The sequence below is a fragment of the Petromyzon marinus genome, chromosome 38, assembly GCF_048934315.1.
Source record: "Petromyzon marinus isolate PM22_M1 ecotype Great Lakes invasive population chromosome 38, UKy_Petmar_22M1.pri1.0, whole genome shotgun sequence".
Classification (NCBI taxonomy): Eukaryota; Metazoa; Chordata; class Hyperoartia; order Petromyzontiformes; family Petromyzontidae; genus Petromyzon; species Petromyzon marinus.
In genome coordinates this window covers 11,977,058-11,994,253 of record NC_133704.1, presented here as the reverse complement: position 1 = coordinate 11,994,253, position 17,196 = coordinate 11,977,058, and the positions used below count along the sequence as shown (strand labels likewise).

Genomic DNA, 17,196 nt, shown 5'->3' with positions numbered 1-17,196 from the left:
TTTATTGGCCGAGGGCATGGCTCAGCACCAAGTTAACCGCATCAAAAAAACGTTCACCGATGTAACAGTTAACCGAGAGCGACCGCTGTAGTCTCACTGATGAGGGACGCGGCGCGTACTAGTCATCACCACCCTCGCTGCGTAAACTTAGCAGGACCTACCTGAAAAAGAACCCCAACACTCGGCAAGGCTTTCCCCTGCAAACAATAACAATACAAAGTCTGGCTGTCGCCCAATGATGCTCGAAACGTCGTACTCCCATTGTGAATATTGTGGATTTGCTCTCCAACACGCCGGCGTGCTGTACTAGTGATGAATTGGCACGTTCTGTTTACGTGACAAACCTTACATAATTGTCTGTGTCAAGTGGTGGCGGGTTTGACGACGTTTATATTTATGCGATCTAACCCAAAACAATCAATCTGTATTATGAATAACAATAAAATAATATTTGCAGCAGCCAGACAATCAGAATCTCTATTTAATCCTGGAGAAATCCCATCCGTGCGTTCCCCTCCGTGTGCCCCCGCCCTCCCGTGTGTCCCCCCCCGTGCGTCCCTTACCCGTGCGTCCCTTACCCCCATGTCGTCATCCGAGGAGTTGTCAAAGAGATTTTCAAGGTCCTCAAAGGACACTCGCAGGTCCACTTCTCTCATGAGGCTCGTCGAGCTGCTGCGGGGCCTCGTGTCCGCTTTAGGCACACAGACGCGCACGCACAAACACGCGCACCAAAGTTCAACATCTCTTAACCTTTAGGATATCGTTCGAGCCAAGTGCGGTGAAGTAAGCACGTGGTGTTTTTTAAATTATTTTGCCGTAAAGGCGATGCCGCCGTGGTATGATCGTTAGCAGCACCCGAGTGTGTTTAGATGGTACTCGGATTGATGTTCCTGCATGTTGTTTATACACCGATAGTTAAAAACAGCTCTGGCATTTCGAACAGCGACCATGCCTGAACATCACACCACAGAGCAAAGCAGGTTAATTCCAACACCAACAAATATATCGGTGCACTATAATAACGGTCCGTTATGATGCACGGGTCATAACGTCATGTGCCGAGCCAGACTACTCCGCCGGTTCACTCCAACATCTCTCACGGCTGCACTCCAGCCAAGAGGCTTCCCAAACTCCGGTTCTCGCGAGCCACCGGCACACGCTACATCTGTCCATGTTCATCATTTACTCCTTTCATTTTAAATACAAACCGCTGCACGCGCCCGAGGATTATTAAAACAAGTCCAACGTGACGCGCCAATTAACGTTATTTGCCTCGCGTGGAACACGTATACACGTACGCACACGTGGGACACCTACAACACACACAGGCACACCGAGATCCTAATCTTAACCCTTTCCGAGACGTCTGCTAGTTGCAGGGTGTGGGTGTCCCATTGACCGCTGAATCTCGGAACGCGCGAGCGGTTCAGCGTTAAACTTTACTTAAGAGGGGCGTAGCGCCGCTGTTTTTCACCGCAGATAACTGTAGCGACATGACCACACTACGGTAGCTGGTGCCAACACGGTGCCACAGGCCCTCCCCCGCATGGCCTTCTACTTCCAATTCCGTTCGGAATTTATTCGATTTCGTTCCGATGACGTACACGTACAGAATCGGAACAGAATAAAAACTGACGAAGTTCATGTACGTCATCGGAACAGGAAAGGGTTCATTTGAATAGACTCGAATGACGCAGAGCCAGTGACTATAGCGCATCGAATGCCTGAATTATCCTGATATTCAAGACGCGTTGCAGTATGAATGCTAAATGTTGCCTTGTGGGTATGAGCCACAGCAATAACACAAACATACAAGACAAAGACCCTTCATAAAGCCTTAACAGAGCGTTGGGGGCAAGTGCTGTTAAACGAGCACATATGAAGGAGTGGCCAACACGACGCCCGGCCGCCTTTGTCTCCCTAGTGGCGATGTTTACACATCGCACCAGCTACTCATTTGAGGCCGAGTCGATCTAGAGGAGGGGTACAGGACTGGCTAAAATAATCATCACTGGTGTTGGCCGTGAGCGGGAATCGAACCCCGGTCGCCAGGTTCGTAGCGCAACACGCTAACCGCTACACTACTGCTCCCCACGCATAATGCACACATTGCCACACACGCATTATACACCCACAACATCCCACACACTCCCACGTGCAGCATACCTCCACTCCCTCCCATACATACACCCTTCCACACTGACACCACACACATATGCTACACACTCACACCACAAGCACCACACGCACACACAAAACACACACACCATACACAAACCACACACGGGCACCGTACCGGACTTGGGAGCGGGGCTAAATATGGACATGGCGTCTTTGCTATCCAGGCAGGAGTTCATCACAGGCGCTAGACCATGACCTTCCGTCTGTGAACAACACAACACAAAAACATGCAAACGCACAAACGTCAACACGGAAAACCCAACGCACAAGCTAACAAACACAAAGCATGCAGGCCGCTCGCGAACAAAACGTTCCCGCGGTAATGATAAGACACGCATGCGCGTGTACACGCAACAAACAAAAAACTCTCGACTGGGATTGGCGAGAGGTGATGCAAATTGTTTGCCGTGTGTAAAGTGCAGAGGACGCCACCGGAGTAAGGGATTAGAAGCAGCAGAAGATTAGTGCTGGACACAACTGCATTTGCAAAAATGGGCTTTGTAACGTTGATCCTTTCAGCCACTTGCTTAGCTACCGTTGATCGATAGTTCAATGTTAATGTGCAATTTCAAAGGAACTACCGTGTGTGGTTGCTTTTGTTGTGGCGAGTGACTGCCTTTCATGTTGCGTTGCTCCCTTGCCGAAGCTTGGGAATCGGTGTACTCATGCAGTTTGAACTTATGTACTTAATCTATTTTACTAATTTATTTTCTGTGATTTTCTTACCTTTACTGTATGTACTTTTTTGGTATCGTTTGTTCTCGTAACTTTCTGACACTGTGCCCCAACTCGACATCGGTGGGGTAAAAAAAAGAGCTTCATAGCTCATCGGATTTCTCCAGGACAAATAAATATTCGGATTCGCGTTTGAAGTAAAGAAGCGCGGAATAAAAAAACAAGGAACCGCAGTGCGAATATTACTACACTGCATAACTTTCGGGGACAGGTACGTCAATGATGTAGCGCAGAGCATTGGACAACTACACTACCGCTTCCCACACAACAACCATCACACCATGGCGTTTGTGCCAGGCTGTGCAATTAAAGGCCACGTGAAATGTCGAAGGCTCGCTCACAGGAGGGACAGACACAGGTGCCATGGGTTGACCGAGATGACTGGCAGATACACCACCTGTGCCTCCCTACTGTACCAACCGGCTTTCCACACAAAAGACAAAGATCCCCATGTAGCTTTAGCAGAATGCTGGGCCAAGTGCGGTTAGCAAACAACCTATTAAAGGCCGGGACGGCACACGAGGGGGTGGGTGGCCAGCACCACGCCCGGCCGGCTGTGTCTCCCCAGTGGCGGTGTTTACGACACACCGCACCAGGTACTCATTTGAGACCGAGTCGGCCGTGAGCAAGGAATCGAACCCGGGTTGCCGGGTTCGAGCGCGGCGCGCAAACCCTTGCGCCACCCCTCCTAACACCAAATCCCCCACCAACAATTGCTGCAAATTGCAGGGGGGGGAAAGTGCGTCTCATATTATGGAGAATACGGTACTGCTTTCTATCCCATCTACACACGCACGCGCACCACTTCGCACGCGTGGCCACCGCAGGCCACCTCACCCGGTGGTCGGGGTGCGCCCTCTTGCTGGCCGAGCGCTCGCCTCCCGGCCGCTCCTTCTTGCCGGGCCCGATGCTGACCTGGTCGTCGACGTCGTTGAAGGCGTACGGGTCGGCGGTGGCGTCGGCGGCGCCGCCGTGCCGCGGGTGGGCGCCGCGCGAGTGCATCTGCCGGTGCATCTGCAGCCGCTCCTCGCACACCTTCAGCCGCTTGCTTGGCTGCAAGAGCAGCCTGCGCTCGTCGGACGAATCCAACCCCCCCCCCCCACAGACAGAAACATCGAACGAGACCGAGGGGACGGGAGACAAGAGAGCGGGGTTAACGGTGTGGGTTTTTGAACGGGGCCGCGTGCTCTGCTCAACGCCGCCGCTATAGTGGATGGGTCCTCCCCGCTACGCGGGCGCTCCGCACGGCGTCCAACCGGACGTGTTGGAAGAGGCGGCACTGCCCCCACCCCCCCCCCCCGACGCTCCGCCCACCGGTCACAAAACGCCACTGACTTTGAGCGTCCGTACGAACGCAGCAAGCGTCAACGAACGGCGGTTGTTGTTGTTGTTCTTGCCCTTCTCCAGCACCTCCCGGTTAGCACGGTTGGCTGCGTATGGCGCGAAAGAAGTTCAACACGCGCACGTACGCACATACGTCGAAAATGGGCGAAAATGTATTTAGCTGCTTAAGCAACGGGCCCGTTTATCATCTCTCGGCTTACAGCCCTAGGCCAGTTGGAGGCAATTACACATTCCTTACGCAGGGAACTAGAGCAGTAGTACTAGTAGCCACTCCATATAACAAGCCGCGAACATATTTCAAAGAGATTTTGCCTTTTTCCGCCAGTCCCGGTTTGGTACCGGCTCAAGTGGCGGGCTACGTCGTGCAAGCTTGTTCAGCGAAGGCCGAGCAAGTGGTGGCCGAGATGTTAACTACCTCGCCTGGTAGGCAGGAGATCGTGGGGGTTCGATCCCGACCCTGACGCCTGCTTTATATTTGGAGTTTGCATCTCTCTCCCCCCCCAGTGGATTATTCTCCGGATCCTCCGGTTTTTACTTCCACATTTGGATTCAACAATATCACGTGTTGAGTATTTGGCCGCCGTAAATTTCCACGCGATAAGCCACTTCGTCGAGCTATCGTTTTTGGCCAGGTCGCTTCTGCAGGCGAGCTATAAAGCTCAGCGGGCCTTACGTGGCAAAATCTAAAATAGTTTAAATAGTTTAAGTACGGTGCTACGTACGCAGTGAGCAACATGCTGGTCTGCGCCTCCGCCTCATCCGCCTGCGCGTAGTCGTCATCGTCGTCGTCGCCGCCTCCGAGGAGGAGGAGGCAGTCGCCCCCCTCCCCGTCCTCGCCGGCGCCACCGTCACACCGCTCCCTGCTCCTGCTGCTGGGCAAGCCGGGCGGCCCAAAGCCCGGCCCGCAGTCGTAGGGCAGCTGGTACACGGACCACGCCGGCACCGTCGCCCCTGCCGCCATCGACCGAGTGTCGGTGGACGTGGGCGACTGCGGAGCGCACAGCCCCGCGTAGAGCGCCGTGTCTCCGAGCTCCTGGCCCGGCGGCAGCGCCAGGTGGCACCCGCCGTGCTGCTGCTGCTGCTGCTGCTGGTGGTGGTGATGGTGGTGGTGGTGAGGGTGGTGCAGCGGCGGCTGCGACGGCTGCTGCCCTGACGCCGCCGTCGCCGCCAGGCCGGCCTTGAGGGAGGAGGAGTCTTCGCCGCCGTGGAAAACGGGGGTCACGTGCGCAGGACCGCCGGGCGGGTAGAACACCGCGGCGGGCACGCAACCGGCGTTTCCCACACCGGAGCAGGCGGCGCCACCGCCGCCACCCTGCATGACGCCGTCGACACCGTCGACGCCGTCGAGGTCTCGGCCTAACCTGGGATGCGGGCTCAGCGTGGGGGGCAGGGGGGACGGCGACTGAACCACCTCGGCGGCCGACGGAGGCCCGCCGCCGGAGCCTCCGGCGCCGCCGTCGGCAGCCTTGCCACCCGCCTGCCCGGCTGACCACAGCTTGTCGGCCTTGCCGGCGTGGTGGTGGTGATGGTGTGCGGTCCTCGGGGTGCCACCCCCGATGGCCTCGAGCTCGGGCAGCAGGAGACCCGCCGAGCCGGCACCGGGACCGCCGCCGGCGCCCGCGGCGCCGCCGGCACCGCCGGCGCCGCCGACCGCGGCGTTCTCCTCGGCCCGGTGGTGGAACGGCGTGAAGGGACGCGCCGCCTTGGGGGTCCCTCGCTCGGCCCCGCCGCCCCCGCCCCCCTTGTCGCCCTTCTCCATGCAGGGCTTGTGCTTGGACGAGGGGAGGGCGGAGCCGGACGACGAAGAGGTGGAGCTCGAGGAGGTGGGGAGGGAAGAGGAGCCACCGCCAGGGCCTTGCGACAGCGAGCCAAACGGCCCCGAGCTCCCGCCTCCGCCGCCGAGTCCGGAGGGTCCCGAGAGGGGAGCGGGACGTGCGCTCAGCTGCCCACCGCCGCTTCGCTGCCTCTGCACCTTGTGCCTGTTGGGGTCGGAGTCAAAGAGTCCGTCGGGGACGTTCGGCACAACGGCAAACCTGGGGAAAGAGCCTCGCCGCCGCCCATAGGTTGACGTCTCTGGAGGGTTCAACACAGTGGCCATCCAAGGGGCCATTTGGTGGCAACATTGCTGTGACACGAGCCTAAATAGTGGCTTCTACTGAAGGTTAAACGATACTGTCTGAGTGGAATGCGAAAGAAACAAATAATTCTTAAGAGTTGTTCATAGAGTAGACCCACAGCTGAACTGCTTTGTAAGCATCTCTCTCCAAGCCAGGTCCTTCCTCAAACACATCGGCAATCATGGCATAATTCCCTTCAATTTCGTGCTGTCCGTGATATGAACTGAAGAACTTCGCAAGAGATACTCCTCGCAGTTGCATCCACTTGTTCAAATGGCTCGTGCAAACTTAAGCTCGCAGTCTTCCCTGGCTAATCGTACGTAAAATTACGAGTGCAGTGTGCGTCCTATTGAGGGTCCGCCAGTGTAGAGTGCAGGTAATAATTGAGTGCAGTGTGCATTCTAGAGGGACAGGCATAGCAATAGTCTAGGTAATAATACGAGTGCGGTGTGCAATCTAGAGTGTAGCTCCGCTATTGCAGCTCAGCGGTCACGTGCAGCACCTTGAACAGCAGCATGGCGTACGGTTCGACGGCTCCAGGAAGTCCCAGGATGTGAGTTTGCTCGACGCCGCCTCGTCGTCCGACCCCGCCATCGCGCGCGTACGCCTGGGACACCGACCGCGAGGCACCAGCGCACTTGAAAAATCACACCCCCTTTGCACGTCATGAGAACCACACACGTAGAGCAGTGCCCTTCGTTTGCAAGGCCCCGCGGTGCCACTGGTGGCCTGCAGTGCGGCCCCCGAGGTGCGGCTCCCGACAAGACACAGAGTAAGAACACCCCCCCCCACACACCCCGCATCATCACCGCGATGCTGTCAAATCCCATAATGGTTTCAAATGTGGCGGCCCTCACACCGATGATGTCTTGTCAGCGAGTGTCTCCCCCACCCCCCCCCCCCCCCTCTGACAATTAGTGAAGAACTCAGTTTAACACGTAGGCTTTCGCGACAAATATTAGCCATCAAAGGTTTTTTCGGGATAGATCGCATAAATGCGAAATCGTCGTTAAATCGAACACAGCACAATTAGTAAAGTTTGTCACGTAAACAAAACGTGCCAATCGCCCTCGTTCAGTACACCCGGTGTAAACCCAGTGGCCCGCGAGGGTCTTGTAAATGTTGTGGGTTTACTCTCCAACATACCAGTGTGCTGAACTAGTAACCAATTGGCACGTTTTTTTACGTGACGAACCTTACATACCAATGGGCCGTGTCGAGTGGTGGCGGCGGGTTTAACGGCACGTTCATATTTACGCCGTAGAGCGCGGCAGGCAGATTGGTAACACGCGAGAGCGCAGCAGGGGTCGTTGCCGGCACACGATGGTGCCACTCACTTGAGAGGCGTCCTGTCCTGGTTGTACTCTTCCCACGAGTGCTCCACCATCCAGTTGGCCCACTTGTGCGCGCTCTCGCCAGCGTGGCCCGGGCTGCTGCCTCCGGCGGCCAATGCCGCCGCCGCGGCCGCGGCGATGGCCGCGGCCGACGGGATACCACCTGGCACGTCCGGTGGCGCCGCGCCGCCCGGCCCTCCCGACCGCGACATCGGCATGGTCACGCAGTAGTCTGCGGGAAAATTCGCAATCAGAATTGTTTATTGTATCCTAGATACATCTGATAAGGCTATGAAGGTCTTTTTTTTATACAGGTGTCTTCTAGTTGGGGCGGCTCAAGAAATGACTTGGTTCAATCGAGCGACTATTGTGGAATTCACAGATAATGGGAAGAAATTCTCTGCCCACTCTGGATATCATCTCGGCACGGTGGCGAGATGTTAACGACCTCTCCTGGTATACTGGTGTTCGTGGGTTCGATCGCGACCCTGACGCCTGCTGTATATGTGGAGTTTGCGTGTCTCTCTCCCCCCATGGTCATGTGGATTTTTCCTTCAACATTTAGAATCAGCATCACGCGTACAGAGTATCTGGCTCCTGTACATTTCCACGTGATAAGCCACTTCCGTTCAGCTATCATCTGTGATAGCCAGGTCGCTTCTGAAAAAGAGCTGTATAGCTCGGTGAACCGTATCTGGTAAAATAAAACAAAAATAGTTTATGTGATTCGTGGTGAAGGGGAGATGGACGAGTGAAGTTTTTTCTTTCTTCCCGAACATAAAATGGGAGCGGGAGCCGGAGAGGCAACCGTGCCAACGGCGGTTTGACTCCGTGCCACAATCAACAGCGAAGAAAATTGCGAACGTTCCCCTGAGAGCTTCTCCCGAGGAGTATACTTGGCCTAAAGTAAACATCGGTAGGTACAGCGCCAACGTGGTCAACGCGAGCGCACAAGGAAGGCAAACACATGCAGGTTGTAGACGGTGCCGCTGGCCACACTACCCCCCCCCGCCACCGCATTGGATGTTGAGTTAGAACAGTCTCCGTGATGCGCGGACGATTAGTGGGCCAGGTGGTTTTTCCGTCACTGCGAGTGGAAATTTAGCAACAAAAATGTCGCTTTATTTTTGCCGTTTGACACTCCCAGTTCGTCGTGCCTCCAACCCAAATCATTGCGGACAGCCCAAGGACTCGGGGGCACTTTGAGGCAGAAACAGACCCGAATGCCAACTCAAAAACATTTTAGAAGAAAATTATCAGAAAGGGGTTTTTCAGTCACCGGCTATCGGATTTGCGCTCAAATTAACGCGTCGTCAAATACTGGGGACGGTACGGTGGGTTCTCTTGGTAAACGGCAAAATGAGTGAGGTCACACCATGGGTGAGCAGAACACTGTAAGAGATTTCCCCGGTTGCCAACTGGCGTTGGTGGGGGAATGCCATTGCCAGCAGCGGCGTCTCCTCATCGTACTTTCCTTTTGCCAACACGTGATCTCCCGCCCCCCCTAGTCCCGTGGGGTTTCCGATTCATCGCGCACCTCGCACCGTTTATTTAAGAAAATATATTTTCAGGCTACAGACAGTAGAGTGTGCCTTTGGCCTCCCTGAGCCACCAATGTGATTCAATGGGACCATTACATTACATTAAATCACTCAAAACTGGCATAGAGTTGCACTACGGTTCCAGTAAGGGATGTTTGTTTTTTTATCTCCCAATTTCCTATATCGCCACGTGTCTGTCCGGTACTTAAAAGGTCAAGCAGACAACAAATAAAATATCTTATCTGCACAATATTGTCCAGAGCGCTGGAAATAGTCGTAGAAAAACTACTCCACTTCTCAAGCAGCACGATTCCTCCTCTAGCCAAATCCATCCCGTCTTCAGCCAGGTCACATTGCCACATTAGCCACTGCAGCAGGAGTTAAGAGAAATCTACGGCTTTTTGGACAAGATGGTAAATACCTCGACGCGTCTTCACCGCTTCATCAACAGCATATGGACACAGGAGATCGGATTTCTAACTTCAAGAATGAAAGGCTGGCATCGACAACAACGCCCTCGGGTTCGTTTAGAAATTATCAGAGCAATAAAGCACAGAGGGAAGGCAACGACGGAGCGCGAGTAAAAGAGCGCACGCGCGGGTTTGTACGACGCTGGCGGTTCGTGAACACTCAGAGCTGCGATTACACAAACCTAGGGTAGGACCCCACAACCAACGCAGACAGCACACAGGTCTGTATGGCAGATCAATGTGGTAACAAACGACGCGAGGGGGTTGTGTGGTTGGGGGCACACGGAGCCAGGAGGACGAAGGAGCACGCACGGAGCTACGGCGACATGCGGAGGAGATGGGTGCGCTGGAGGAGATTGAGGATGGAGCTGGGAGTCACGGGGAGGAACACGGGGGGGGGGGGGCTCAGAGAGACAGTTGAGTATTTAGTAGTTATTTTGTCATCTCTATCGTGTGTGGGGAAAAGGTAATTATTGAACGATAGTGATAGGCAAAGCAACGCACTTAGGGGCGAAGAGACAGCATGAGGATGTTCCGTGCAAGTTCCTTGCTTGTGCCCAGGGTTTTAATTCACTTAAAGTATGTTTTATTTCTTTATTTTAGCTCAGATGGCTAAAGAGAAAACCTTGGCTGCAACCTTCTTTGTGATGTAGAAAAAATGATGGCTTTATAGGGTAGTGGGCCAGGGCACTTCGTGTTCCACCACAAAACTCTCCGGCATCACATTCCATGACCCGAACGGAAAGCTGCTACGAGTTAAGGCCAACGAGCAACCGGTAGACTAACCAGCAAAGAGGAGGAAAAAGACAACATTGGGAATTTCATGGAATGGGGGAAATTATATGGGGGTACAACGGCAACGATTCGTGAAACATGGATTCTTAAGCGTGCAATAAATGCATAAAATAGCATGTGCAGGAATCGATGTTCATCCGCACGTACAACAAAACGGGTTGACGGAACACCAACTGGGAGGCGCCGTCATTCACAGCAACGTTGGGAAAAAAAAAGTGGCATTCTTAAAACGTAACCGTGACCCCAAATCGCACCAATTAATTTAATCACCGGGAGTAGGGAGGTTGATTGTTCTCCCACTGGGGAATTGCATGGAGGTACAGTACTGCAGGTGGGTTTATGCAGATCCAGGTACAAACGTCGTGGGGGAGGGGCCGCTTATCCAGCAGTGCATTGACAAAAAAAATGCACAAAAAAAATGCTTTTTTTTGTGCTTTTTTTTGTGCACGTCCACACGAATTAGTGGGGGGAGGTGCCAAGGACACGGGAAGCAGCAGCGTGACTGCAGGAAGGGGGGGGGGGGGGCCCGAAGCGGGTTACGAGCCGAGCGCCCGCGCCCGTGCGTGCGTGCGTACCGGCCAGCAGGGCGTGCGGGGGCGACGTGGGCGGTGTGAGCGTGCCGCACGACGTGGGGTCCCGTGCGCCCCCGGGTGGGTAGAGCGGGGCGAGCAGCAGCGCCTCGCTCTGCGGCACGAGAACCAGCGCCGCCGGGAACACCATGCGCACGCCGCCTGCAGCAGAGCGCAACGTAGGCCTCGCACGTGAGGACGGCACGGCACGCGGGCCCTCCTTTCGCGCCGCACGTAGCGAACGGTGCTAATCGGAGGTGTGTGTGTGTGTGTGTGTGGTGGGGGGGGGGGGGGAACGACAAACTAAACACAAAAAGTAATTCGGAAGAAACAAGCGGTTCAATCGAGACGATGCGAAAGTGCATAGCTCCAGTGGCTTCCTAACATGGGAAAGGAAAAGCATTGCAGACGGCCGCAGAGGCGCGTCCGAAAGCACGCGACATATAGCCACGAGCAGACTGCCAGGGCATGTGCTGTTGGCGAGCATCCAATAAGGCCGGCAAGGCACATGAGGGGGTGGGAGTGGGGTGGGGGGGTGACAGCCAGCACCAAGCCCTGCTGCCTCCGTGTCTCCCCGGCGCTGTCTACACACAATGCACCAGGAACTAATTCCAAGGCCGAGTCGACCTAGGGGAGGGCCCAAGACCGGGTTCAGATATTTCCGTCACCAATGGTGGCCGCGAGCAGCAATCCAACTCTGTCAACGGGATTCATTGCGCGGCGCGTTAACATGATGGTTGAAAAGGGGGATTTCGTCGTTACGCACGGCAGCAGCAGCAGCAGCGGCGGCGTTCACAGGCGTCGTAAAGGACACGCTGCGGCACCGCCGTGACGCATCAACTCCAGCCAGAGCTGGGGCTCTATGGGCCTTAGCGAAATAAACCTAAAGAAGTTGAAGGAACTCGGGCAATGTAACAAGTTTGAGAAGTGTCGGTGCTATAATGCAACACCTCACTGGAGACCACCAGCATCAAGCCTGCTAAATAATATATTCCGATCAGAGATTGCACCGAGGATGTACGGAGCCTTCTGAAAGAAAAAAAACATCGATGGGCACATCTTAAAGCCAGCGGTCAGACACGCGAATCAATTTAACTGGAACATTTCCCTCATCTCCAATTTAAAATCACTTCGGGCCTATTTTCACCGAGAGAAACGTATTCTACAGACAACAGGACCTTTGCAATAGCGACTTGTTGCTACGTTCACACTATCTTTGAAGACCCTCCACGGGGTTCACTGGAGACCCTGTGGAGAGAGACGTATTCAGCCGCACGAGACACAGCAAACCAAGGCAGCGTTCACCAAGGCAGCTAATGAGAGGAGGCAGACCGCCACGGGGGTAAGCACGGGGGGGGCGTGACGATGGGGGGGTCGAGGGAGGGCCTCACTCACCGACGAGGACTTCCACCGCGACGGGCGCGTCCTCATCCTGCATGGGCTCCGAGGCTCCGTCCTCTCCGCCCCCTGGCGCCGCCGACGCCGCGCCGGCGCCCATCATGCCGTCCCAGCCGGAGCTGCTGCCGGGCCCCACGGTGCCGGTGGCCACCACGGGGTAGAACTGCTGCCACTCCTCGATGAGCTTGCGCGTGCTGGCGTCGCTGCGCTTGTACGCCTGGCCCGTGAGCACGGCGCTCAGGCCATACGGGCTCAGGATCACTGCGGAACAAAAGTCGAAAAAAGGATCTCACGCTCGCCGGTATTACCAAATACTCCAGGTGAAAGTAAAAAAAGAAAACCCCTCGGCCGGCCGTACTTTCGCATGTAACTAGAACCACGTCAGCTAAATGTTTGGAATTATTTCTCACCAGCCGCCCTTCTCTAGGCCCCACACCCAGAGCTGAAATTCGCGCTCGCGCCCGGTAGGTGGCGTCGGAAGTGTCGTCATCTCCACGCGTTTTCCAACCACCCCAGCCCCCCATCGACGGTCTCTCTAAAGCCGTCTCTCTCCCACGTTCCTTCGCTACAGTTTTCGTCAGCGTCCAACGTCCGTTTTTTTTACTTCCCCCAGACATCACAATTAGAATCATCCTCATTTAGACTGTAGAAGGAATCCGATGAGCTACGAAGCTCTTTTTTTTAAACAGAGGTCACGGTATGGACGGGGTCAGACGACGGCAAACAATTGCAAAAATACAAATCGGGAGTGCGAGAGAGAACACCACCGTCAAAGCAAGTCACTAAACACAAATAAATGTTTGCGTTAAGCGAGGCAAGATTGGGCAAGGCAGCAAAAACAAACATCAATGCAGCCAGTGTGTACAGTGCAGACGTGCATGCCCGTACAGTACCTATTTTTTTTATATATATCCTTACATCGTGTTAAAAAGCATCCAACACAAATATCCTTTCACTACACGTCGCACGCGTTTGTAATGTTTTATGGAGATGTTTAAAGTGTGACTATATTTACCTGTGTGTGATTTATAGAGCCGTTTAGGATTTTATTATATTGATTTAGACCGATTTTCATTGGTGGCGCAGCAGGCCAAACCAAGGCCCCCCCCCACCCCCCGTGAGTCCGGATAGGCTGCTATACACGAGGTCGCGGGTTCCATCCAGACCCTGACGCCTGCTGTATATTGAGTTTGCGTGTCTTTCTCTCCTAAGTAGTTTATATAGTTTAGTTTATCGTTTTAACACTTTTGTTTAACGCCAATTACCACCGCCCCGCCACTGCCGGACACGACGGCACATCGGTGACCTCGGCCCGCGAGCCAGCGGGGTGTGCCCGGGGGGGGGGGGGTGGGTGCGCGTCTCCTTACCGTTGAGGGGAGAGCTTGAAGCACTGGCCAGGTCCAGCAGGTCCACGTCCAGGCGGTAGAGCGGCGCATGCTGGCAGATCTCCACGCTCGTGCACACGTTGCTGTCCCCGTGCAGGAAGAAGGAGAACGAGCAGGACAGGTGCTCGCTGCAACCACGGAGACAAGGCGGGGGCCGAGGGGGGCGGGGCGAGGGAACAGAGAGGAGACGCCACGACCGACAGTGAGCTGCGTGCCCAGAGGAGGAGGAGGGGAGGGCCAATGAGACTCTGCTCCTATCCTCGTAGTGCCGGGCGGAACGCGACAATGCTCTGCGAGTCAGCGGTGAACACGCGGCGCTGGCAAAGCAAACTGCGCTTCCCGTACCACCAGTGCAGCACTTCTTGCCCGTCTAAACTCTTGCATTCAGCGTGCCGATGAAGATGCCCATGAAGATATCGCTTTTACTGCGCTCTCTGGTGCGGAGATACAAACATCTCCAGGCACCGGGGGAGTCGGAAATCCGTAGCGTTCTGAGGGTATCCGAGGTGAGCCCGAGCTATTGATAGTACACACGTCCCCCCGGGCATAAGTTGCCAACTTATGATGGAAGGAGATGGAGGGGAACGCTGTGTTATTGTTGTGCTTCGTTCCCTGCAGCCACAATCCAGGTTTTGCAGAGTTATCGAGACCTTCAGAACATGCTGGCAGCTGCTGAAATAACTATAAACGATACTTCAGCTCGCCTGAGCTCGGTTTTCGGAGGGAGTTAGCGGCACGATTCACCGCCACCCTCACCCACTCTTAAGGAACAATAATATAACTTAATAAGGACCAATGTAAAACTGATATTTTGTTATGTCACCGAAGGATTGGTTCAGATATCGCTCGCCACCGATATCGGGTTTGCCGAGTTGGTAGTGCGGTGTGTGTGGGTTCCTAGAGCTGTATGCACGGTTACCAAAGCTCCATTTTTATCCCAAGATAAACGGGATGACTCCTCCAGTATAAATAAATAAGAAATATTTCAATTCAGGTTCTGAACCAAATCGGGGAAAACACAACAGGGGAAACTCTCGCTGCGGTGGCTAGGAGATGTTAACTAGCTCGCCCCGTTTCCAGGAGGTCGTGGGTTCGATCCCAACCCTGACACCTGTATATTTGGGGTTTGCAAGTCTCTCTCTCCTCGTGGTCATGTGGATTTTTCCCTTCGCATTTACAAACATGCATTTCGACGATTTGGCATGATGCAAGCCACGTCCTTCGTTGGGGCTATAATTTGCGGTGGCCAGGTTGCTTATGAAAAATAGCTACAAAGCTCAGTGGGGGGGCTTTACCTGGTAAGTAAAAAAAATATATAATAAAATCGTAGTAGTATTTAATTAAGGCCTTGGGGGGCCAGGGGCTACACATTTGGGAGGGAGAGAATTTCTCCCTGCTCACGTTGCTACCAAGCAAGAGCACGAAGATGCCCAGAACCACATGGCCAATTGTGACCGGACAGCAGACGCTTCACGGGCTACACACAGCCGGTCGTACAGCAGGATATACACACAGCCAGCCAGACAGGGGAATACACAGCCGGTCGTACAGCGGGGTATACACACAGCCAACCAGACAGCGAGGTATACACACAGCCGGCCAGACAGGGGTATACACACAGCCAGCCAGACAGGGGAATACACACAGCCAGCCAGACAGGGGAATACACAGCCGGTCGTACAGCAGGGTATACACACAGCCAGCCAGACAGGGGAATACACACAGCCGGTCGTACAGCGGGGTATACACACAGCCGGCCAGACAGCGAGGTATACACACAGCCGGCCAGACAGGGGTATACACACAGCCAGCCGGACAGCGGGGTGTAGACACAGCCGGTTGGGACAGCAGGGTATACACAGAGGTCGGATTGCGGGCTATACCCAAAGTAGTCCGGCCAGCGAGCTGTGCATAACACAGGAGAGAGCACAGGTGTACAACACCGTGCAGGCCAAACCAGAGACAATACACACAGCAGGGCAAAGCGATGGACTCTCACCTCTTCTGCACTGGCTTCTCATCCCTCTCGTACGGCTTCACGAACCACTTGCCAATGCGGACGAAGCTCTTGTTGAATAAACACCTGGAGGGCCGAACGAAACGCGCAATTAGCACCTCAGCCGTAACATTGTTTCTTTTGTGTAACTATTCTTATTAAACTAATAAGCAGTTAAAAAGTAAATATATATTTTTTTACAAACCATAAAATGTATTTACCACTCATGCTAAAGATGGGCTGCGCACACACACAAACAGAGGATTCAACCGAACATTGAAAAGACCTTCCGATAAAATGTTTAGATTTCAGGAGTGGGCAGAGGTTTGCATCCAGGAAGTTAAGATTTTTTTTTTCTCAAACGCAGAGAATAAATAGTGCATGGGAAGAAACCGGAGTTGCTTTAATTTGACCTTGCCTGGTAACGCAGGAGGTTGTGGGTTTAATCCCGACACCTGTGGTCCACCAGTTTTCTCCCTCCACATTTAGAATCAACATCACGCGTTTATAGAGTAGTCACTTCGTTGAGCTATCATTTGTGATGGCCAGGCTGCTTCTGAAAGACAACTATACAGCTCAGTGGGCCTTACCTGGCAAAATAAAAAGTTCAGTTTAATGTTGGCCCGAGCCTACAACCTACAATTTGGCAAATTCTAATAATGGCTTGTGGGCGTTTGCCGATGCCCGCAGAAGCGTGACGCCAGTCAAAAACGTGCTTTCGATTAAACGGATCCCACACGCATCCCCCCCCCCCCCCCCCCCCCCCCCAAGTCTTTCGGCCTTGTCAAGACGACCGCGCAGACGTGTTCACGTCTACACGGTTGTCCCATGCGCACGCGCTCACGCGTGTGCGCATAGAGTACACGCGTGTGCGCGTAGAGTACACGCGTGTGCGCGTAGAGTACACGCTCACCTCTCAAGCAGGTTGTGGATGGCTTTGAAGAGCAGCGTGCGACATTCGTACGTGAGTCCATTATCCCAGGAGCCTTCTTCTTCACCTACACAAAAGGGGGTGAATGTGCGACATGCACACATACGATTAGTTCACCGACGTAGAAAGGTCAAAACAAACAGACTTCCTACTCAAGTAAAAGCATCTTGCATGAGTGGAAGGGGAATGTGGGGTGGTGGTGGTCTAGGCTCCATAAATTGACACAGCACACAGCTACAAGCGATAAGCCGCCACGTGGTTATTACTTATATTTCAGACGAACGCTTAAAACAGTGCTTCAAAGTTGAACAGATAGCAGAAAGAGGGGTGGAAACCAGATTATAGGTACGGGAATAATTGTAACCCCTCTCCTCTTTGCCGTGACTCCACTTTGTTTATC

General features: G+C 54.1%; 1 protein-coding gene across 1 annotated transcript in view; it reads right to left on the bottom strand.

Annotated features, from left to right (window-relative positions):
* LOC116950308 (mediator of RNA polymerase II transcription subunit 13-like) overlaps positions 1-17,196 on the bottom strand; it is an 88,553-nt gene that overhangs the window by 22,422 nt on the left and 48,935 nt on the right. The window contains 11 exon segments of the mRNA XM_076072472.1: positions 564-691; positions 2,297-2,384; positions 3,754-3,982; positions 4,983-6,239; positions 6,880-6,984; positions 7,715-7,943; positions 11,093-11,248; positions 12,482-12,745; positions 13,852-13,997; positions 15,869-15,952; positions 16,779-16,863. Of these exon segments, the coding sequence (XP_075928587.1) occupies positions 564-691; positions 2,297-2,384; positions 3,754-3,982; positions 4,983-6,239; positions 6,880-6,984; positions 7,715-7,943; positions 11,093-11,248; positions 12,482-12,745; positions 13,852-13,997; positions 15,869-15,952; positions 16,779-16,863 (2,771 nt within the window).